The sequence below is a fragment of the Fusarium coffeatum genome (genome assembly GCF_003316985.1).
Source record: "Fusarium coffeatum strain FIESC_28 chromosome Unknown BRIP53273_contig_122, whole genome shotgun sequence".
In the NCBI taxonomy this organism is placed as follows: domain Eukaryota; kingdom Fungi; phylum Ascomycota; class Sordariomycetes; order Hypocreales; family Nectriaceae; genus Fusarium; species Fusarium coffeatum.
Genome location: NW_022157915.1, coordinates 223,699 through 244,511, shown reverse-complemented (window position 1 = coordinate 244,511; position 20,813 = coordinate 223,699). Strand labels below are relative to the sequence as shown.

General features: G+C 47.8%; 10 protein-coding genes across 10 annotated transcripts; 5 read left to right on the top strand and 5 right to left on the bottom strand.

Moving 5' to 3' along the window:
* Positions 1–1,176: 1,176 nt before the first annotated feature.
* On the bottom strand, positions 1,177–1,782 carry FIESC28_05712 (uncharacterized protein; the record flags this gene model as incomplete). The annotated part of the gene is made up of 2 exons (XM_031159857.1): positions 1,177–1,626; positions 1,684–1,782. The coding sequence occupies 2 exons, from the start codon at positions 1,780–1,782 to the stop codon at positions 1,177–1,179; spliced, it is 549 nt and encodes a 182-aa protein (XP_031016172.1).
* A 1,703-nt stretch (positions 1,783–3,485) lies between these two features.
* FIESC28_05711 (uncharacterized protein) lies at positions 3,486–5,248 on the top strand (the record flags this gene model as incomplete). The annotated part of the gene is made up of 5 exons (XM_031159856.1): positions 3,486–3,531; positions 3,596–4,054; positions 4,102–4,409; positions 4,463–4,593; positions 4,639–5,248. The coding sequence occupies 5 exons, from the start codon at positions 3,486–3,488 to the stop codon at positions 5,246–5,248; spliced, it is 1,554 nt and encodes a 517-aa protein (XP_031016171.1).
* A 311-nt stretch (positions 5,249–5,559) lies between these two features.
* FIESC28_05710 (uncharacterized protein) lies at positions 5,560–6,317 on the top strand (the record flags this gene model as incomplete). Its single annotated transcript, XM_031159855.1, has 2 exons — positions 5,560–5,660; positions 5,711–6,317. The coding sequence occupies 2 exons, from the start codon at positions 5,560–5,562 to the stop codon at positions 6,315–6,317; spliced, it is 708 nt and encodes a 235-aa protein (XP_031016170.1).
* A 108-nt stretch (positions 6,318–6,425) lies between these two features.
* Positions 6,426–7,386, bottom strand: FIESC28_05709 (uncharacterized protein; the record flags this gene model as incomplete). The annotated part of the gene is made up of 2 exons (XM_031159854.1): positions 6,426–7,265; positions 7,342–7,386. The coding sequence occupies 2 exons, from the start codon at positions 7,384–7,386 to the stop codon at positions 6,426–6,428; spliced, it is 885 nt and encodes a 294-aa protein (XP_031016169.1).
* A 646-nt stretch (positions 7,387–8,032) lies between these two features.
* FIESC28_05708 (uncharacterized protein) lies at positions 8,033–9,809 on the bottom strand (the record flags this gene model as incomplete). Its single annotated transcript, XM_031159853.1, has 3 exons — positions 8,033–9,266; positions 9,315–9,515; positions 9,565–9,809. 3 exons carry the CDS (start codon positions 9,807–9,809, stop codon positions 8,033–8,035), a joined length of 1,680 nt encoding a protein of 559 aa, XP_031016168.1.
* Positions 9,810–12,137: 2,328 nt separating this feature from the next.
* FIESC28_05707 (uncharacterized protein) lies at positions 12,138–13,666 on the top strand (the record flags this gene model as incomplete). The annotated part of the gene is made up of 4 exons (XM_031159852.1): positions 12,138–12,245; positions 12,296–12,410; positions 12,476–13,157; positions 13,210–13,666. 4 exons carry the CDS (start codon positions 12,138–12,140, stop codon positions 13,664–13,666), a joined length of 1,362 nt encoding a protein of 453 aa, XP_031016167.1.
* A 310-nt stretch (positions 13,667–13,976) lies between these two features.
* FIESC28_05706 (uncharacterized protein) lies at positions 13,977–14,531 on the bottom strand (the record flags this gene model as incomplete). The annotated part of the gene is made up of 1 exon (XM_031159851.1): positions 13,977–14,531. The coding sequence occupies one exon, from the start codon at positions 14,529–14,531 to the stop codon at positions 13,977–13,979; it is 555 nt and encodes a 184-aa protein (XP_031016166.1).
* A 1,116-nt stretch (positions 14,532–15,647) lies between these two features.
* FIESC28_05705 (uncharacterized protein) lies at positions 15,648–17,070 on the bottom strand (the record flags this gene model as incomplete). The annotated part of the gene is made up of 3 exons (XM_031159850.1): positions 15,648–15,689; positions 15,977–16,728; positions 16,923–17,070. 3 exons carry the CDS (start codon positions 17,068–17,070, stop codon positions 15,648–15,650), a joined length of 942 nt encoding a protein of 313 aa, XP_031016165.1.
* A 662-nt stretch (positions 17,071–17,732) lies between these two features.
* Positions 17,733–18,946, top strand: FIESC28_05704 (uncharacterized protein; the record flags this gene model as incomplete). The annotated part of the gene is made up of 3 exons (XM_031159849.1): positions 17,733–18,009; positions 18,158–18,447; positions 18,509–18,946. The coding sequence occupies 3 exons, from the start codon at positions 17,733–17,735 to the stop codon at positions 18,944–18,946; spliced, it is 1,005 nt and encodes a 334-aa protein (XP_031016164.1).
* A 687-nt stretch (positions 18,947–19,633) lies between these two features.
* Positions 19,634–20,691, top strand: FIESC28_05703 (uncharacterized protein; the record flags this gene model as incomplete). The annotated part of the gene is made up of 2 exons (XM_031159848.1): positions 19,634–19,678; positions 19,726–20,691. The coding sequence occupies 2 exons, from the start codon at positions 19,634–19,636 to the stop codon at positions 20,689–20,691; spliced, it is 1,011 nt and encodes a 336-aa protein (XP_031016163.1).
* Positions 20,692–20,813: the final 122 nt, after the last annotated feature.

Sequence of the window (20,813 nt, the reverse complement as noted above, 5' to 3'; positions counted from 1 at the left end):
GGCGTTCAGAATATCCATATTGGGATAAATTATACTCGTAATCTTCGAGAACCTTGTTCCATCAAGTCAAATTAGAAGAATCTGCCTTTTCAGAGCGTGAGCCATACGTTTTGGAGTTCGGTTGTGTCGAACGTGTTGAATGAGTGGGCACTTGGCGGTAAAAAGAAGTTGCTGCTGGCAGGCATTTTAGTGACGCCTCGCTGTAACAGTAACGGCAATGGTAACGATTGGTGACAGGCAATGCAATCGCAGTAACGATTTCAGGCAAATAGCTCGATCGAGATCACAGTTGTAAAGATGAGGTTACGAATAGTGAGATTTTGAGATGAAGAATTCCAGCATTCCACCCCTCAAAATTCATCGCCGATGCGCAGACACACGTGTGGTTGGACAGATCGACAGTTGATGTCATTTTAGGCACGAGGAGGTGGGTTGACCAATCAGAGGACGTCGGAGCTCCGTTAGTGCCTTCCACAGGGCAGGCAGAATTGACTTTCAGGGTCCCAAGAGGCTCGCGAGTTGACCAATCAGCAAGCAACGGATCTCCGCTACTGAAGAAGATTTACCCCGGATGGACTTTTCTCGGTGGTGAACAAATCCAGTAAAGAGCTCGTCTTACGGTAGTACGCGAAAGATGCAGGTCATTGGAGAGAGGGATGTTCCGAGGAAGCGGTTACGTGGCCTTGGCGCTAGAATGTTCCCAGAAGACGTTATTTCCAGGGTCCAACCTCTATGGAGCTCCAAATCATTGTTGGGACCATTATGCCCGACTGTGGGAGATCCTTTCTGCAGCAAGTTAATATTTTGGGTCTTGGAAGTTCCGTGCAGAGAGATCTGCGTATTTAGAATTTTCCATCGAAAGAATAAGTTGGGAAGGGATTTTCACGAGGCAGCAATATTGCAAAGGTGAGGGTGGGGACAACAGATCTTGCGTGAGCATTGGAGTCGTGATGCTTCAAAAGTGTACTTGGTCGATAAACACTTCAGCCCGATGGACGTTGCGGAAGAGAATTACAACCGCGACTGGCGATTGCTACGTGGAAATCCATGTTTATTAAGTTGAGATAATAGCCCGAAATCCATAAAAGACAAAAAGCCGATATATACCCTATACCCAACGCCAGCTTGCATCCTTTTATTCCAAAGACAAAAGAAAATATGAGTAGCCCTTGATAGTCAAGACCAGGCACTGTCAGTAGTAGATGCTGTATCGCCCCGGCTAGACTGGAGCAAATGCTTTCGCACAACCCTCTTGGAGTGCAACAGTCCGCAAACATTACAGAACACTCGACTTCCAAAGCCAGACTCCTGCCATCGTGGTGAATCAGCCACACCGCAGAGATAGCATCGCTTCGACTTTCTCCTCGTCGAACTTCCTCCCACTGAGGATGCAGAGTTTGTGGTGCTCTGGCGTGATAGGCGCTTTGGTCGACGGCTTGGTCGCTTGGGCGTATCGGTATCAGTCACCAGTGGTGTAGCTCGTAGCGCATCGCCAAGCGCACTGGTAAGATCATCCGCGAAATCAATGGTGGCCTCGTCAATGGGTGAGGGGTTGTTAAGGAATTCATCTATGTCGCGTGACTGTGCAAGTTGTCGTAGTGCATACGCATCTTGTAAGAGCTTTGTCTGCAATCAAAGGTTACAAGACGTTTTGGTGTTATATCAAGAAACAAAATCTCGTACCCTATGAATTAGGTTTGCGTCGGCATTGGCATTAGTGGGGGCTCGTGGGAGGAAGAAGTTCCTGGACTCAGCCAGGGTTTCTTCTACTGAAGGAATCATTGAGAGAGTGTTTGTATGTAAGCGACTGTGCACGAGCTGAGCTTAGCGATAAGATGAGGTGTCACCCACAATGGAGTGACAAGAGCAAAATGATTGAAAATACGGCAATGATACGAGAAGGAAGGGAGAAAAAGCGAGGGTTGTCGCGAGATTTTGAATATTCCTGCTTCGATCAGGTTTTCGATCCTCGGATCCTGGACGGTTTTGACAGATCGAAGCTTGACGTCAGAATCGATGGTCGGCGAACCACACGTGGGCCAATCATGTGCATTAGCAGGCGCCTGATGGGGCCTAGTGCAGGGGTCCCAGCATCAAAGGGAAATAAGCACAACCAATAATAGAAGTTCGGATCTCCGTTGGCAACTCTCTTTTCTCTTCAGGTATGAAGTGGACGCAACAATACAGTAGTGCCAAGTCAAAATCAGGCCATGTTCCAGACATTCGGGTTACTGGGGGATCCTGGGGTTGTCTATGAGTGTTTTGACACGGTTACTGTTGGCAGCTGATTGTATCAAGGAGGTAGATACGTCATAATTGTATTTCGGTAAGCCTGCATAAATCGCTTGTCTCTGGCGGTGAACATGTATAAAGCGGTAAAGGAAGGATAAGGACAGGCGGTGATGGTCACGGCCAGAGATGCAAATTGCGATCAAAACGCCCCTGAATAACTTCAGATGGAGCATTTTCAGGGTCCAGATCGTTCTGGGGTCTTATCGCAGATCGTCGCATAAGGGTCCATGTAGGGTGTGAAGTAGGGAGTAAAAATAGTTGGCGATGATGGATTCCTGGCTGGTTTATACTGATCGAGGATGACACGTGACCTATACGAGGATAGCCATCGGCTGGGTGACTAGCAGGGCGATCTCGAGTAGAATATGAGATATCATATTAAATCGTGTGGTAATTTCTTCTTTGAAGGATAAATATTTTCCCTGTAGTCGTAAGGAGCTTAGGAAGTGAGCGACGGCTGAACAAAGGAACACAAGATGGTATCACGAGATACCCTGTAGGTGTGAGATCACCAGACGCTACCTTGGAGGTTCAAACAAGTGCAAGAAGACAAATGTTGCTGCGATGGTTTATATACATTTCGCAACGCGTTCGAGATAAAATGTTGACAGATTGGTTGCCGTTGCATATGAATCGGAGTCGGACTTGGGGATGTTGGTGATCGGACATGAGTTTATCGGAATAAGTCAGCTTCCGAATGGGGTATCTTTCGGGAATGTCCGTAAGAGGAAGTGCCATCAATGGAGGAATATAGGAATAGATCTATGCATTATTAAGCTTCGTCCTCGGTCTATCAATTGAAGAGAATACATTGTTAGGGACTTGTGTACTATCGTCCAAGCAGTAAAGTAAAGCCAGGCCGGAAGAAGAGTTTGGTTTACTAGTTCACTCGAGGACGCTACAGCTGTAACTAATCTCGGTTCTCTTAAGGTTCAGCTTAAGAGACGCTTGTTGTATTGAAGATATCATTTCGATCGGAGATGTAGTAGTATCGGCTACGTGAATGTCCTATGTTCCAGTGTGTATGGATCACTCGGACTTCGCTATCGGAATCGGACATGTCAAACAGCCCTGTAGAAAAGCTGGTTGTATTCCCCCAATGGTTCAACCCAATAAATAGAATACACCCTACCTCGTTTCTATTCACACTTTCGTCGCTCTCTCATACCGAATCCGGTAACACTCCCAGCACCATGCCTCGCCCTGCAGCATCTACCCGCCCTACAGCTCGCCGAAAAGGTACACACCTCTTACCGTTTTTACACGCGTATATGAATAATGATGTGCTGAATTCGTCTTATAGATCCTGCATGCGGCACCTGTCGCAAGAAATGTCGAAAATGTGATCGTAAGCGTCCTATCTGCGATAGATGTCGCATCAAGGGCCTTCCATGTGATGGATATCCGCCAAGATTCCAGTTCCAGGAGAACTTGACGGTATCTCCTGATACCGACACACCACAGGTCGCGACTCCGGATAGTACCGTCGAACAGTCGTCAGGGACACATCAGTTACTCCAAGACTCGTGGTCGGGGTATGAACGATTCGAGACGGACTTGTCATCCTTTTATGCGGACGAGGTGCCTTTTGATACTTCGCGCCTCGCTTTGCCATCGCCTTTATCTATAGCTACGCCTGACCTGACACCCGACTTCTCTCCCCCCCAACCTTCACCTATGCCCATCAGCTTTACCAGAACAGCAGATATCGGGTCTGATCTCGTGAGTGATATCACTACACACCAGCATATAATCAGCCACTGTAAGACTCCTAAGCTCTCGCAGCACCTTTACTAACATTTCCTACAGTCGATTTTATACTAAGCGAGCAACTATCTATCCAAGTTACTGGCCTGAGTAATCCCTTCCGGGAGTATGTCCTTCCACTAGCTTATCAGCACCAGGGTGTCCTTCACGCTCTCCTTGGACTGTCTTTAAGTCATATGAACAATAGTGGTCTATACAATGATCAAGGGTTGGAAAGTCTTTCAATGGGGTATAGACTATCTGCGACGCGTTCGGTGGCGTCTCTGGCACAGAAAGAAAAGATGTCTGGGCTAACACACGTTGATGAGGAATACCTGATGGCTATGGTGCTGTTACTTGTGCTAAATGACGTATGGTTTCTCGCAGCCCTGTCCTTCGAAAGCATTTGCTGACCAACTTTCAGGTTTGTATTTCAACTATTCCAACCATGGGAGGCCACCTCGACGGCGTGTCATCCCTCTGCGAAAGGATCACCCAAGCAGATACCTCATCATGCTCTAAAACAGTAACCTTTCTCATATCTGCATTGGCATGGTATGTTACCAACTCATCATCATATCAGTGACACTAACAGTCAAGGTTTGACATACTTCACGGACTCATTGGAACCGGACAACTGTTCCTCTCTGAAAAAGTTCGAGAATATGTCCACGACCACGATAGCCCCCATATCCAAACTCTAGCTGGTTGTCCACCCGGTCTGTTCTCACAATTGAGCCGGATCCTCAGCGCTGGAAAATCATATCTGACCGGAGATATTCAAGGCGAAGGAATTGAGGAAGTACTCGAGACTTCTAAGAGATTCTTGCAGAGCTGGGACGCTGAACAAGGTGCTTATCCAACAGTCCATCATGAATGGAGACGGCTTGCAGGAGCTTATCGACATGCGTGTCTTCTTCGACTGATGCGCCTTCCTGATCCTTTTGCAACCTCGTGCAACGATCCTCGGATTCAGTTATCTGTTGCAGCGATTCTGGACATCTGCGCAGTTACGCCCAGAGATAACGTCTTCTACAATCGTCTTCTGATCCCGCTGTTATTGGCCAGAGCAAATACCCGCTCACCTCATCAGATGCACTACGCCAGTTTATGCATCGAGGATATCCAGAGGGCTACAGGGTTTCAGTATCCCGCCATGACTGAGATCTGCAAAGGGAAAACGGCAGAGGGATATTCATGGATCTTCTAACGTCTCTCGGAGAGAATTTGAGAGCCCACCAACTTCCTATCTGTAGGCCTACCCTTAGATCAATACCAGGATGACGACTATTCTTCTGCCGGGCCGACGTTCCGCTCTATCGGAGTCGGAATCGGACATAATGGTTTAGAGGAGTTACCCCATTTGGCTTGGTGTTGATTGAAGCGCAGAGCCTTGGCATTAATATGACAACCATAAAAGCGGCAAAGTTCCTTCACGATATTTCCATCATACAATATACTACTTTCAGCTTATCACTTGTTTCAGTCCTATTTCACCATTCAAGATCATACTATAGCACAATGGCGGCCCAAGAAAAGAACCCCGTCGAGCTGGAGAAGGCTTCCAAACTGGCGAACATCCCACATTGCGAGCAGTATGAGAGGATGATCTCAGGCATGCTGTTAGTAAAAGAGTGATACTCACAATAGGAAGCTATTCTGACTCCTCCAGATACGACTCACTCATTCCCAAACTCACAAACGCGCGTCTAGCCGCACGCAAAGCCATGCATGAATACAACGCCTGGTTTCCCTCGGGCGAAGATCTTAACATCGAAAACATAACCCAAACCCGCGCCAAGATGCTCAAATCCTTCCTTGGCCACGTAGGAGACGACGAGGTTTTCATCGAGCCTCCTTTCAGAGTAGACTACGGCCCCAACATGTCCGTCGGCAAACGCTTCTACGCCAACTTCAACCTAACGGTCCTGGACTCGGCTATCGTCTCCATCGGCGATAGAGTCATGATCGGACCAAACGTTATGATATCGACAGCCACGCATGAGACGGAGGTTGGTAGCCGACGGGCCAATATCGAATATGCTTATCCGATCAGTATTGGAGATGATTGCTGGATTGGAGGTGGTGTGACGATCCTGCCGGGTGTTAAGATTGGAAAGGGCTGTACTATTGGGGCGAGCAGTGTTGTTACGAGGGATATTGAGGATTGGAGTGTTGCTGTTGGGTCGCCGGCAAGGGTTGTCAGGAAGGTCAAGGAACTGGGAGAGTTTGAGGAGGATGTCAAGACAAATGGGGAGCAGAACGGAGTTTCAGAATGACCTTTTACATATAGAATTGCAGGTCAGACTGTTAATTGTTGATTGCTCGTATACTTTATCATAATTCTTACCAGATGGCTCAAGATACCTTGCTGGATATTCACTTTTCTATGATCCCTCTCCAGCATTCATTCCGTACTTGTAATGCCACCCCTCGCTCTGCATATCCATCCTGATCTTATACTGCGATTCAGCGATCCTCAAAACATCCAAATCAATCTCGACAACCTCCATCTTCTCCTCGCCCACCTCAATTCTTCCCAAAGGTCCCAGAATCGGCATATTCACGCAACTCAATCCTCCAGCGTTACAAAACGCGACGGCGGCAGTATTCTCAAAAGCCCGCGCCGTTAGAGCACAGTTAAGGAAGAGTCTTTCAGAATCAGGGTTTAGATCACCACCTTCGTCACCGGCGTCGCTCATGAACCAGTATGATGGAATGAGAATGATGTCTGCGCCATCGTTGACGAGAGCTTTGAATGCTTCTGGGAAGGCGAGGTCCCAGCAGATCAGCATTCCCGCGCGTACGGGTTTTCCGTTGGCGTGCTTGAGTGGTGTATCGAATGCTGTATGCGGCGTGTGCGTTGAAGATGTCAAGTGCGGTCGTTCGGGATGCCACAGGTTCTTCTTCTGATACGCACTAATAATTTCACCAGTTCCTGCCGCTAGAAAGTATGCCATGTTTCTCAACTCTTCATCTTGGCTATCGGGAACCTTGTGCACTTCGCAAATGGTGCCAGGAACGATGTTGATGTTGAGCTCTTTGGCTAGAGCCTGGTATTTTGAAAGGTAAGACGCTGATTCTTTGCTGGCCGAGACGAACTCGGGGTGTTCAGGTTCCCATGATGTCAAGTGAAATTCTGGAAGGAGAGCAATGTCGGCTCCTTTTGATGCTGCTACGCGAAGATGGGATTCTGCTTTGTTGAAGTTTTCTTGTAGAGCGATGGCCTGGGTGAGTCAGCGGATGACATCAACGCGGATATCACTTATGCAAAACCGTAGACGTAGACAAGGGCTGACCAACCTTTGGCTCAAACTGTATAATAGCGATTTTGTAAGTCGGCGCCATCTTGGGTTTGTTGGTCGTCCTTTCTTGACGCAAATTAATGACTCTTGACGTGGTGAAGAACCGGGAGATGCGGAAGTGGCAAGTAATCTAGCGCATTCCAATCTCCACCGTAATTACCTTGGAACATACGAGAGAGAATCCATAGAAGGAGGGAAATATGCAATAAATAAACAAACATGAGACCCATTCCTTCTCTATTTCTTTCTCCTTTCGGAACGTCTAATTATTTTTAGACTGTTTGTGTGACACGAGATCGGAGCCGCCAATCAAGCTTCGGCTCTAAGGTGAGGGGGAAAACGTGAGATCGACCTGCCAATTATGTCAAAACCCGATGGAGGGGTAACAAAATGTGACCGATCGGTTTATGGAATCCTGACATGGAACTGACGTCGAACTATCTCACTAAGTGAAGTGGATTTGGATTTCTGCCCAAGGGAACCTTTATGAGCAGCCATTCTGTGTCTGTCTGTCAATCAAACTACCTTTGAGAGCAATGACGTCAATAGTTAAAGACTGTATTCAACTGGCTTGATTCAATAATATTCTGCAAATAAATAAATCATAGTTAACGCTGTCCTGCTATGCTATGCTCTGCCAAGTATATACAAGTTCTAATGCAAAAATATACAAAGAATCAACTCAAAGCTCAGGCCTTGCACATACGGCCATCCTTGGCAACAGTCCAAACCTCACTGTTGACACCCCTCCAGTTATACAACAGACTCTTAGGATCCCACTTCTTCTTCACAGCCATGAGACGGTCCCAGTTAGTACCGTAAAACACTTCCTTCCAGTTGGGCTGGTTGAAGTCTGCCTCGTTCATATAAGTGCCACTGCCGGGCGTCACAGCGATAAGCTGAGGCATGTATACCTCGGTAATCTTCTTCTGGTCTGCAAGCATATCATCCCAACGCTTAACATCCCAGAGCGTACCCATCTGCATCGACATGATGGCCTTGCGCCAAGCGGGAAGAACAGCGTTGGATACGCCCTTGGGAGCAATGAATGTACCGCTGCTACCGGCGAGGACGAGGCCGCTGGAGAGGAGACTGCGAATGACCTTGCTGAAAGCCGCATTGTCGTTCTCGAGGACAGAGCGAGGGATGAGACGACCGCCATATTGGAATTGCGACGATTCGATGTGGCCATTGGGAAGAGGACCGTTGTACAATTCGTAATGATCCCGGAAGCTCAACGTGCTGTAAGACACGGTGTGCTTGAGACCTTGCTTGGTAAGGTACTCAGTGAAAGGCGCAAGAACCTTGTCCCGAACATAGTCGCCGGTCGAATTGGCGAGAGTGACAGGCTTGATGGATAGACCAGCGCCAGTGACGAGGTAAACGACCGTAGGACCATGATCTACCATGGCAGGAAGGAGTTCATGAAACTTCTCAAGCGCAGCGTAATAGGCATCCTTATTTGATCCCGCACCCAAAGTAAGGGTAGCACCACCAATGGTAGATGTCTTGTGCGCCCTCACAGTCATCGACGTAACAATCGCAAAGTTACCAGCACCACCACCACCCAGAGCCCAGTACAAGTCACTGTTCTCAGTCGCAGAAGCACGAACGATACGACCCGCAGCAGTGACAACTTCAAATTCAAGGGTATTGTCCGCGCCAAGACCGAAACTGGTGCTTAGCGGAGAATGACCTCCGCCAAGAGTAAAGCCAGCGAGACCAACGGTGGGACACTCGCCAGGGACGCCGGTGAGACCGTTCGCGCTGGCAAACTCGACGGCTTCAGCGCCCTGGATACCCGCGCCTAGCTTGAAGGCCGGGCCCGAGTAGTTCTTGTCGGACCACTGGATAACCTCCTTGGACTTGAGATGGTGCGTCCAAATTGCTAGTGAGGCTGCACCTGTGGAGCGACCAAAGTAACTAGAATATTGTTAATTATTTCCGGGTAGATGGAAACGGGTAACGTACTCGTGCGCTGTGTTGCGAATGACTAGCCGGATATTGTTATCGTTGGCGAAGCGCACAGCGGCGGCTACTTGGCGCGCGTTGGAGACCTTGACAGCGTAGTTGGGATAGTTTCCAATAGTGCAGGGTCGACTTTGTGCCAAGAAAGGGTCGCAGGATTGGTTGGCGAAGAACTGTTGCATAACCGACGACGAGGACTCGATGCTGCAATCACGTTAGAAGATTGGGCTGATAAAGCGGTGGCCAAGCTTACTGAGTCTCGGGTAGACCCCAAGCGTTCTGCAAGGCTGTACAAGCCTCCTCATCATATGTGGGATCGTGGCAGGGCGAGCCGATGGGGACGGTCTTGATGAGAGCGCCATCTACGGTCTTGTTGAGGGAAGACCAGGCGTTGGTGGAGGGCCAGCAAGCGTCGCTAGGCATGCATCGGCATTTGGAGTTTGGACTAGCGGCTAAAGCTGCTAGCGGTAGAAGCGCCAAGGAGAAAAGTGTCTTCATTGTAGCGGCTTGGCTTTTGAACGAGTGATGGACGGACGGTAGTAAGGTAGAGACTAGAGACAGGACAGAGACAGGATGAAGTGGTATTTATTCTGGTTTTACAATTGCTATCTGGTTACATCTGTTGGTTGACACATGCATGCATAAACGTTCAGGATTCCTACCCTCAAGGGTCTCGACTAACATGGGCATAGTTTGACAGCTGTTGGTCGAGTCGAGATTCCCGGATGCAAGGGTTCCCGCTGGGTGAACGTCCCTTCTGGGCAGGTCGACTGTCCCCAGACACAGGGGAAATGCAACGCTGTAAGGATGTCATGCCTCTATTTTTGATAGCCGAAGCTGCAAGTCGGAAATTAGAGATGAAAAAAGAATGGAAGACAACGAGAACCTCGGGAAGTGACCTTGGTAATTCTTGGCTGCTGCGGGAAGCGACCTTGGATCAGCAGCGACAAGACAGCGGAAGGGTAGCGGAAGGCATTCGGAAGACGGCATCCTTGAAAGCCACGTGCAATCGAATGTCGATCCGGAACAAAGGAGGCGATGATCAATTCAGAGCGGAAAGGAACGATAGAGTTGACATCTATCAAATGAATAAATGACCGTGATAAGTCATTTAACGACTCAAGTCAAAGTTGAGTGGATCAACAGAGTTGAAAGAGAGCCAAAATGGAAGAGAACAAAGACTCCAGGTCCACTCTCGCCACGTCGACAGGGCTCTCTCCACTGATCGCTACAGTACCTGGCCTTGGAAGTTCATGCACTCAGCCCGCAAAGTTTCAGCCCATCGAACCTGAAAACACGCACGATGCACTTGCTGGCTTTCATCCGAACTTCTAATCATTGCATCGTCATATTTTATTATCTCAGTTGCCGATAACACCATCATGTACGCAATACCATTACTCGCTGCGAGGCCATGACTCAAATACCCCTCTAGTCTTGCCCTAGTGCTCTAAACTCAGGGGCAGGGGTCTAAAGATACCCACTATACTCAACAATTACAGGCCTAGTGGCATCATGTCTTCAGTGGGTGGTGGGTAGCAATTAAAAGTGAGAAGAAACGGCGAAAGTTGTACTAACGAAACACTTTCCCAATGCGTTGAAGAACAGAAACTAAAGTCTGCCGCTAGAACGACGAGCCGCTTGTTTTATTCCGAAAATGCGGTTGACAAGAACTAAATGTCTCTTAGTGAGGTTGGTGGCTATAAGCGCATCGTCTTATCAAGACTCTTGTAAGCGGTTCTCCAGTTTTGTCGTTTGATCTTGTCACTGTACTGTTCTTCGTCATTGATGTTGTTCTCAATTGATGTCCTGTTATCTCTCTTTGCATTGCTGAGGGTGTCATCGTCAAAAGTATATATCCCCTTGGTAGTAACCCTACAGTTGAGGCATGAGAGACGATCTCAATGCCATGCTATGGACAATTACAATACTTACTAAGTATGTCCTGATTATTACAAACCGCCTATGTAAAGTCAGTCACCGCTATGATGACGTTAATTAGTGAACATCACACGATTGACAGGAGCGCTTTATCCGTACTTCCAGTAAATTACTCACTCAACTACGTCAAAAGATGGCGGATTGACTCCGCGTCAGAGTGTCAGAAGATCGACCGAGAGTTTGAGAGACAGAATACTTTGAACAGCTTCACTTAGATGCTGGACTACTTATTTCTGAACACTACCCGACAGCCCTGTTACCAGAAAAGGCTAATGGCACAGCAACCCTGAGTCGCTGTAGATCTGCGGGCCTGCCCTCGGGAATCGATTGCGGCTAAGAAGAAAAAGTATGGAGCTTGTAGATCACGCTGTGACGGTGGAACCGTAGAAGAATGGAAAATCGACGGTCGTGAATAAACATTTTGGTAGTGTTTCATGATTCATCTCTCCTTGGCTATGCCTACCTGGGAGTAGAGATCAATCTAGTATTACTCTTCAAGCCTCTACCGGAGCAAAGATGACTTCCATGTAGCTTAGACTGCTTGGTCTTCTGCAGTAGGTCCTCCATTAGTCTCTCCACTGCTGGATCTGGTATGTCACGACTGATTCGGATTTTCCGTCTGTGCACGTCTGACCGTCACGCTTTGTGAACTTGATGGTCTAATCTCTTCTACTGCCGTAGACTAAGACTAACCACCGGTCTCCTGGGCCAAGCTGTCTCTGGTTCAGGGCTGATCGGCTCCGCTACTTATATGTATTCCCCCATCCCATTCCTTCCCACCTGCCGTTAAAGGAAAGACAAAAGAAGCAATGCGTGTCTCTCTTTAACTTCCGACCTTACGTTCATCTTTTTTTGTTTTCCCTTTTGGGACATTTGTCTCACATAATGAAGCTATTCCGTGGCATCCTCGCTTGCCTCGTGGCTTTGCCCTTGGCATTGGCTGCCCTGGACCACGACTCGGGTTTGATCTTGGGTACCTTGCCCAGTTGTGCGGTATGTACCGGACATTATTTGAAATGTGACATGTAACTGATTGTTTCTAGGCAAAATGTCTTGTCAACAACGTTCTGCAATCAACCTGTGGTCTCGACGACGTCGAATGCACATGTACAAATGAACATCTACAAGCACAAATCGAAAAATGCGTTCTGGCTGAATGTACAGTCACAGAAGCCTTATGTAACCAACCTTGTTACTCTTTCATATCCTTCATGTACTTACAGCCCCACCAGTTACAAAGAACACCACCATGAATCTCTGCGGCGCCCCCGTTCGAAGCGAAAAGGCCGGATTTGTCGTCCTCAACGATGTAATGGGTACTCTATCGGGCGTTTTTTGTCTCACCCGCTTCGTTACAAAATTCGCCTACAAACTCCCCTTCGGTATAGACGATCTGCTCATGCTTATCACGATGCTCCTCTCCATTCCCTGCATCTGTATCAACTCATACGGACTCGCGCCCAATGGTATCGGCACCGATATCTGGACCTTGACGCCCGATCAAATTACAAGCTTTGGTCGAAACTTTTATGCTCTCGCTGTTATGTACTTCTTGTTGCAAACGACTCTCAAATTGACCTTGGTCTTCTTCTACCTTCGCATCTTCCCGGCTGCTGAGTTTAGGAGGACACTTTGGGGAACAGTCGCGTTTATAACGGCTTATGGAATCACGTTTGTGCTCGTTGCTATCTTTCAGTGTCAGCCGATAAGTTACTTTTGGACAAAGTGGGATCACGGACACGAGGGCAAATGTGCCAGTATCAACGCGATTACCTGGTCTAGTGCAGCTATCAACATCGCCATGGACTTCTGGATTCTGGGTCTTCCGCTCACGCAGCTTCGGAAGATGAGCCTTGACTGGAGGAAGAAAATTGCTATAGGACTGATGTTCAGCGCTGGCATCTTGTAAGTTTACCCAAGTACATATACCTACCTCCCGAAACTAACATATATCTAGTGTCACAATCATGAGTATCCTCCGTCTCTATGCCACTATCGTTGCCGGCAGGGACCCCCAGAACAACGTATCATGGGAATACTCCCCCGCTATCAAGTGGTCAACCATCGAAACCAACGTCGGCATTTGGTGCGCCTGCATGCCTACCATCCGCGTCCTGTTCGTCCGTCTCTTCCCCAAGATTCTTGGCGAGACCACACGCTATATCAACTACGGCAGCAGCAAGGGCCCGAACAGCAGAGCGCCTGGCAAGAGCGGACACCAGATGTCTCTAGGTACGACTTCCAAGGTTGACAGGGCGCCGCATGGAAAGATTAGTCCTTCTGGGATTGTCTGTGATCGAACGTATGACGTGGAGTATGCGGATAATGATGAGGCGTATTTGGTTCATATGAAGGAGCTGAATCTTCCGATCCATGGCACTAGGTCAGGCGCGGAGTCTTCGGAGTCACTGTAAATAATAGCAGTTGCTCATTTAATGTTTAATGAGTCTTGTAAAATAGAGATATAATAAATTGATACCCTTGCACCGGATGGGAGCAAAGTTCGCATTGCTGTCACGTCACTCAGTTGGTAGTAAGCAACATAAAGGAATGAAGTCTATTGAAGGTCGAATATATATCTCGAAAGGAATGAAGAAAAGTAGAAAGCAAACCGCTATTCTATATACAGAGCCCAACCACCATATCTATCCCCAATTGCTCTTCACTAGGAAGTCAAAGAAAATCCACTCAGCCTAGCTGAAGTCGCCAAGCACAGAGAGCTTCTTAGAAACCGCCATTGGGGTTGGGGTTAGGGATAACCTTTCCACCCTGCTCGACGGGAGGAATAACCGAAACACCAGTCAAAGCAGCAAGCTCCTTGTGTCTTCGGAGGCTGAAGTCCTGGTTGCCAAAGTTCTGGTTGATAACACCAGCCATACCCATCTGGCAATGGTTGCCCTTCTGCTGAGGGCAGTAGTACCAGATTGGCTTGGTGTCTTCGACGACGATTTGGAAGACATCAGGAGCCTGGCCTTCCATGGTGGCGAAGTTGAAGCCAGCGAAGAAACCGGTGCCGTCAGCAAGAGGCTTGCAAGGCTCGCCAAAGCTGGACTGGGCAACTGAGTGGTTGGCGGGGAGGAAGTGCCATTCGACGATGTCACCGATCTCAGCGACGACGTTGTCGGGGTCGAAGCGAAGACCGCCGAGGCCGGCGTTGACGGAGTGGGTTACTCCGGTGAGGGTGACGGTCTTGTCGGGGTGGGAGCGAACGGTCTTGGAAGCTGGGGCTGCGAGGGCAGCAGAGGCAAGGAGAGAGATAGAAAAGATCTTGGCGAACATTTTGATTTGCGGTAGAAGTGAAAGAAGATGAAGTGGATGTAAGTTGTTCTAAGTGAAAGTTGAGTTGATTGTTTGTGTTGTATTGAAGTGATAGTGATGATGAGAATTGTCAACTGAGAGGAGATGTCATCCATTATATACAAATTGGAGTCTCTCATGAAAGCTCTTCTTATTATTCAGAATATCAGCTTCACACTATCATCATCTCACAACGCCTCACCTCACCTCAGCTGGGAATAGCAACAGCTCAACTCAGCCCGACCAAAATTCCGGAACACTTTTCTCCCGAGACCTGTCAAACGTGTGTTACTCTTCTCTGATTGGTTCCAAGTCATTATAACTGGGCTTAGAAGCTGACATGCGGTATTCTCGGCATCGTCAGCGGGCTTTGGCACTAGCCCCCAGAACTGCGCCCCAACGTGCTTTGGAAAATCAGAATCTTATTTTTATACAGATTTTGAAAACTTGTATTGGGTATTTCGGTTTTGGTTCACCTTCACAGGTGGTATTCCTACGGGAGGAAGATATCCGGTTGTCGGAAGCTTACCCGTGGGACATGCGTTGCACTACATCCTAACAGTCATCCGCCACATGATGACTGATTCACTTGGGCACAATTTGACAAAGAGCGGAGTATAACTCTGCTTTCAGTGATCTCGGCAGTTATGAGTAAGCCGACGATCAGCTTGGCAGTTCGTTAGATTACCTCTTCGCCCCGGGGCAACGATCTCACTCAGCGGCGTTCCGCCATTTTCAACGGCGATACCAAGATCCAAGTCCACTTTTGCTAAATGCCGGATTCCGAACTGACTCCTTCGTTGAGGTCGAGTCTGTGACATCTTTTTTTTGCAAGCAATGCGAAAGTGAACGAAAAGACGATGACATGAACATGGCCCCTATATTATAAGCATAAGACCACGTGTAGAACAAAGAAAGCCAATCCAACTAGACGGTCCCTTTGTTTTACACAACATATGCTTGGGGTATTACTAAAGTCCTTCTCAGCGATGTGCATCTCTGTGGAAAAGGCGGAGTCAGCATACCAGATGAAAGTGACATCCAACGCATTTGATCCTTCGGCCGACATGCCGCCAATGGAGGGGGTCGTCAACGGCATTAGTACATTTGATATAGGGAAGTTGAGCTGTTGGCATATTTCTAACCATATTTAGATTGTGCAGGTCATGAAAATGAACTTGCGTAGTATTTATAGTTCGTCTACTAGGATGATCCCAGCAGTCACCTCCTCTTGCCATAACAGTGCGACTTGAGCTATAGTTGCATTGCTCTGCCAACTCAAAACGCAGAAAACTTCCATCCCCAGCTACTCCCCTCGCAACACAAAAAGCCACACAGGCAATCATATAAAACCCTCCAGCAAAAATAATCAACCTCTCATATCCCCTGTCCCCTTCCAAAAGCGATCCAGCAATGGGAATTCCTACCAAAGCACCAAAGCTCGCAACAAAGTAGGCCATGCCGTTGGATTTCCCGTAATCCTCAATCTTGCACACTCGAGATATACAAACTGGCGAGAGACTAATCGCAGCACCGGACCAAAAGCCAAATAGGACAGAGAATGCCATCACGCGAGGGTGTGAGTCGCCTGCTGTAAGCCAGAGCGCCAGGACGAAGGCGCCGCATGATAGTGATGTAAAAATCATGGTGTTGAAAGCGCCGAAGCGGTCAGCTATGTAGCCTGGTAAGACTCGTCCTGGTATAGCGCCTGTGTTGAGAAGAACGTTCAAAAGGTATGCTTCTTGGGGAGCGAAGTTGTATGCCAAAGCGTATGAGCACAGGTATGTGTATGGAATAAAAACTGCGAATTCGACAAGGAAGATCGCAACAACGGTGACAGAAAAGTTGATGTCTCTGAAAAGTCCAAAGTCGATGTATAACCTTGGCTTGGCAATCGGTGGAATACGCTTTCGTAGACAAATGTTCGCAATTACCAGAAGGCCGAGTGATAGGAACGCGATTACTCTGATTGCCCAAGGAAAGCCGATCCGCGGTGTGAGGTAGAGAATGATGAGTGAGAAGACAATACCACCGATACCACCCGCTGAGCAAGCCACGCCTGTCGCAAAGGCTCGACGTTTGCAGAACCAGTGGCCGATCGCTGATAGGCTGGGAGTGAAAATAAGTGATGAGGATATACCACCCAAGACGCCGAAGGAAAGTAGAAATTGGTAGTAAGCTATCAAGGTTAGTGACAAGCTTCAACGTGGATGAAGAACTTCTCGCCAGTAGATAAACTCATGAAAATCAAACAAAGGACGACGCCAATGGATCCGGGTAGTATCAAAACTCTTATATCATAGGCATCAAAGATCGGACCTGATAACCTGTCAACCAACAAATCCATCACGGTTCTGGTTCTGAATGACTTACCAACTTGAGCACCACAAGCAGTGATGAAGAAAGCATAGCAACTGAAGATCCAACCAATTTTGCTCTCACTTATTCCGGCTAGTTCATTCTTTGCGATCCATGCTTGGAGAACTGCTAGGGTGTTGAGTAGACCCATGGGCGGAACCATGGCGCACCACGCGCCGAGGACGACTAGCCATGCTTTTGTTCCGCCTTCTGGATATGTGGTCTCGTCATTTGTCTCGTCGAGAACTGATGTATACGGGTCAGCAATGTTGTTTAAGAGGTGTATTGTTTGGGTGGCTACTCTGTAGATCGACGGTTTGTTGAGGTTGGGGAACAGTCTCCGCGGGTATCGGTCCCGGTTCTTGCATCCTCTGGCGATATTTCCTGGTGACTGTGTCAAGTCTATAAGGTAATGCGACCTTCGCTGTAGAAATATAAACTTGCAACAGTGATTTTTCTATAAATGAAAGAGAGAAAAGCTTTCCCCACCTGAGTCACAGAAAGGGTAAGGCTTGTGCAGAGGGCGCAGATAAATAATAAGGGCGACGATCACTGCATATCCGAATACGACAACCGAGTAAGAATACATTGAATCTCAAATAATGAGCTTTCAATACTAGCAATAATAGCATATGCTTCACACACTCGGAAATACGTGACAAGCTGTAAAGGCTAAAGTACAGTTGATCATGCATTGCCGAGTCCGTACGGCCTGGGTTTGTCCAATAAGATTCAATCTGTAAGCGACGTAATAAATGCGAACCAACAGGCAACACACAGACAACAGGTCAACTTCCTCCCTTGATAATGCCTCATCTTAACAAAATGAATACCAACCTAGATGTGCTCGAGGGTGATCACCGAAATGCTCTGGATCGAGCGGTGACCAATATTCTGAGCACGAAAGGAGCTGAGCTCGCATATGCTCAAATGCTCGATGGTCTACCTACACAAGACTCTCTCTGGGACAGCTTCCGTTTTGTTGAGGATCACCCCGTTGAAACTATCGGGCACTCCGAAATCTGTCCGGGATTTATTGAGAAGGCCCGCGAACATAGATTGCAGTTCGAGCTTGGTCGACTTGATTTCGAAACAAAGGCAAGTTGCTTTTCTCCTCAATCATTTTAATCTGAGTCATATCAGACAGAATGCTCTCTGTATCTCGAGTCTACCTTCTCATACTCTATAGTCTTTGCAATGCTTCCAAGATGAATGCGTTGGGTCAGATGGATTCAACCTTCGTCTTATAGAGCTTGTAGCTATCGCTTGTCATCAAATTGGCGCCTACATCTACGATCTCGATGAAGGGGCACATAAAAACAAGCTCTACCAAGACTGGAGAAACAAGGTTTTGAAAGAAAAAGAACAAGACGTAGAAGAGCGGAGGTTCTATAACCCACCTCCTACCGCGTTTGCTCATACATCATATCGATATCCTGAGCAATACCCAAGAGGTCTTGCTGACGTAGCCGGATACTGGGCTGAGTCCAAGATCTTTGGTGGTGTTGTGGTTTTTGATCGAGGCGAGACGGAAGAGGAGGTGAGTTTACCCAACAACAAAGGCTTAATAAGAGATGCTGACACTATACCGTCGTGAATAGTGCAAGTCTATGTGGATTCACGGTGATTTAATCAATGGCCCAATGACGCTCTATCCCCCAACAAAAGAGCAGTTTGACTCTCTGATAAACTTCCTCATGTCACCTCCAGAGTCCATTGCAGAATGCCCGCTTCCCATCCATGGAACAAAGATCAACCGACCTCGATGGCACCCCTGGCATGCTTTTGCAGAGTACCACATCTTCCGAGATCGTTATGAGAGGAAATTACTTCCACAGCCACCGCGGCAGGGGTGCATTCAAGATTGTACTGACTGGCCAGAGTATAGCGATCGGCAAGTTCTGGTGTTTTATGGGCATGTAAATGATCAGGGTGAACCTTATGTGACCGAGGAAGAATGCGATGCAGCGGAGGAGAGGATACGGAATATTACGCCCTCTTCGCCGTTGTGGAGAACATTCGGCGATAGGAGCCTATAGCGATAATGAGACAGTTCGTGTGATCAAAAGTGTTGTTTTGTTAGTACGCGTTGCCGGGCATCTTATCACCAAATGTGTCACAAGCGAACCCCGAGTAGATCCATAAGCTGAATGAGAAATAACGATACTTTCAACGCTTGGATAGAAACGTTAAGCAAGAGACTCAAACGAGATTCTATATGCTATGTATCACAAAGGGCAAAGTTTGATTCCTCTAGAACATGAGATATTCGTGAACGTTGCACTATATCAGACGTGATTTGAAGCCTTTACAGTATGACAACGTGGCCGAGTGGTTAAGGCGATGCCCTGCTATCTTTCGAGACATCATAGGCATTGTGTTCGCACGCGTAGGTTCGAATCCTGCCGTTGTCGTTCACTTTTTGCATCCTCCCATACTTTTTAGTTCCCAATTCTGTCGAGCCTTGGCTTTGTCTCTATTTTTGTATTGCAATACCATCCTCTTCTTTGCCCTATATCTTCCATCGGTCAGTCAATTGACTCTACGAAGTGTCGGCGCAATACAGCAGCACAAGCCAATCAGCCTCCACTGGAAGTGGACCTCTAATCTCACCATCTTGCTGACAGCCATCAGCGCGTTTTCGCAACAAGCTCCTTAAAACACTCCAATATCGCCAAGAAGCCAAGACTCAAAACTGCAGACAATACTAGTCATATCTAAGCAACATGGGTTCGTTTTTATCGCGAAACGAATTCCCTGTTGAGGGTCGAGTAAGTCTCATTGCCTGTATCTTATCATCCTCAACTAATATCCCCAGACAGTCCTGATCACGGGCGGTTCCCGGGGTCTAGGTCTCGCAGCAGCATGCCAGCTCGCTTCCAAAGGTGCAAACGTCGCAATTGGAGCCCGAGACCCTGAAGTCCTGAAGGAAGCTCTCGCGCAAGTTGAGAAATCTGCTCGTTCTTCGGACCAACGCTTCTTCTCACTCATCGCAGACGTGACCAAAGCTGAAGAGTGTAAAAGAGTCATTGCTGAAGTGACAGCCTGGAATGATGGTACGCCTCCGGATATCGTTTGGTGTTGCAGTGGTAGTGCGCATCCTACCTTGTTTGTCGATACGCCGGTCGAGCAGCTTCAGACCATGATGGATAGCAATTACTTTTCCAGTGCTTATATTGCACATGCTACGCTTAATGCCTGGTTAAACCCTGGTGTAACCAAGAAGACTTCCGAGAAGAAGGCATTGGCAGCGCGGCATATCATCTTTACTGGCTCTTTCGTCTCTTTGTATAGCTTCGCTGGCTTCACACCCTACTCTCCATCAAAAGCGGCTATCCGATCCCTATCAGACTCTTTGTCCCAAGAGATGAATCTCTACGCAGGTGCACACCCCGAAGAACCTGGCGTGCGCGTCCACACTGTCTTCCCGGCGACAATGCCAACGAAATCACTAGACGACGAGAACCGCGTCAAGACAGATGTGACAAAAGCTCTGGAAGAGGGAGATCAGATACTCACACCCGACGAATGCGCTAGACGAGCAATTGCAGGACTTGAGAGAGGAGAAGAGCTTGTTGCTACAAGCACAATTATCAGATTGGTCATGACGACTGTTATGGGCGGTGCTATAAGAGGAGGGTTCTGGACGGGGTTGGTCAACACCATTTTGAGTTGGGTTGTTATGATTGTCATGGTGTTTATTAGATGGGATATGGATGTCAAGGTTAGAAATTGGGGGAAGAAGCATGGTTCAAGTGGGAAGGCTGTGAAGGCCTCCGAGTAGTGGATGAGTAGAACATGGGATGTTTCAAGGCTTGACAAACATCGGTCCCCATTGATTATTTTGAGAGGTCTCAAAGATTAAACTACCGGTAATAGAATATAGAAACCTCAATTTCGCAATGG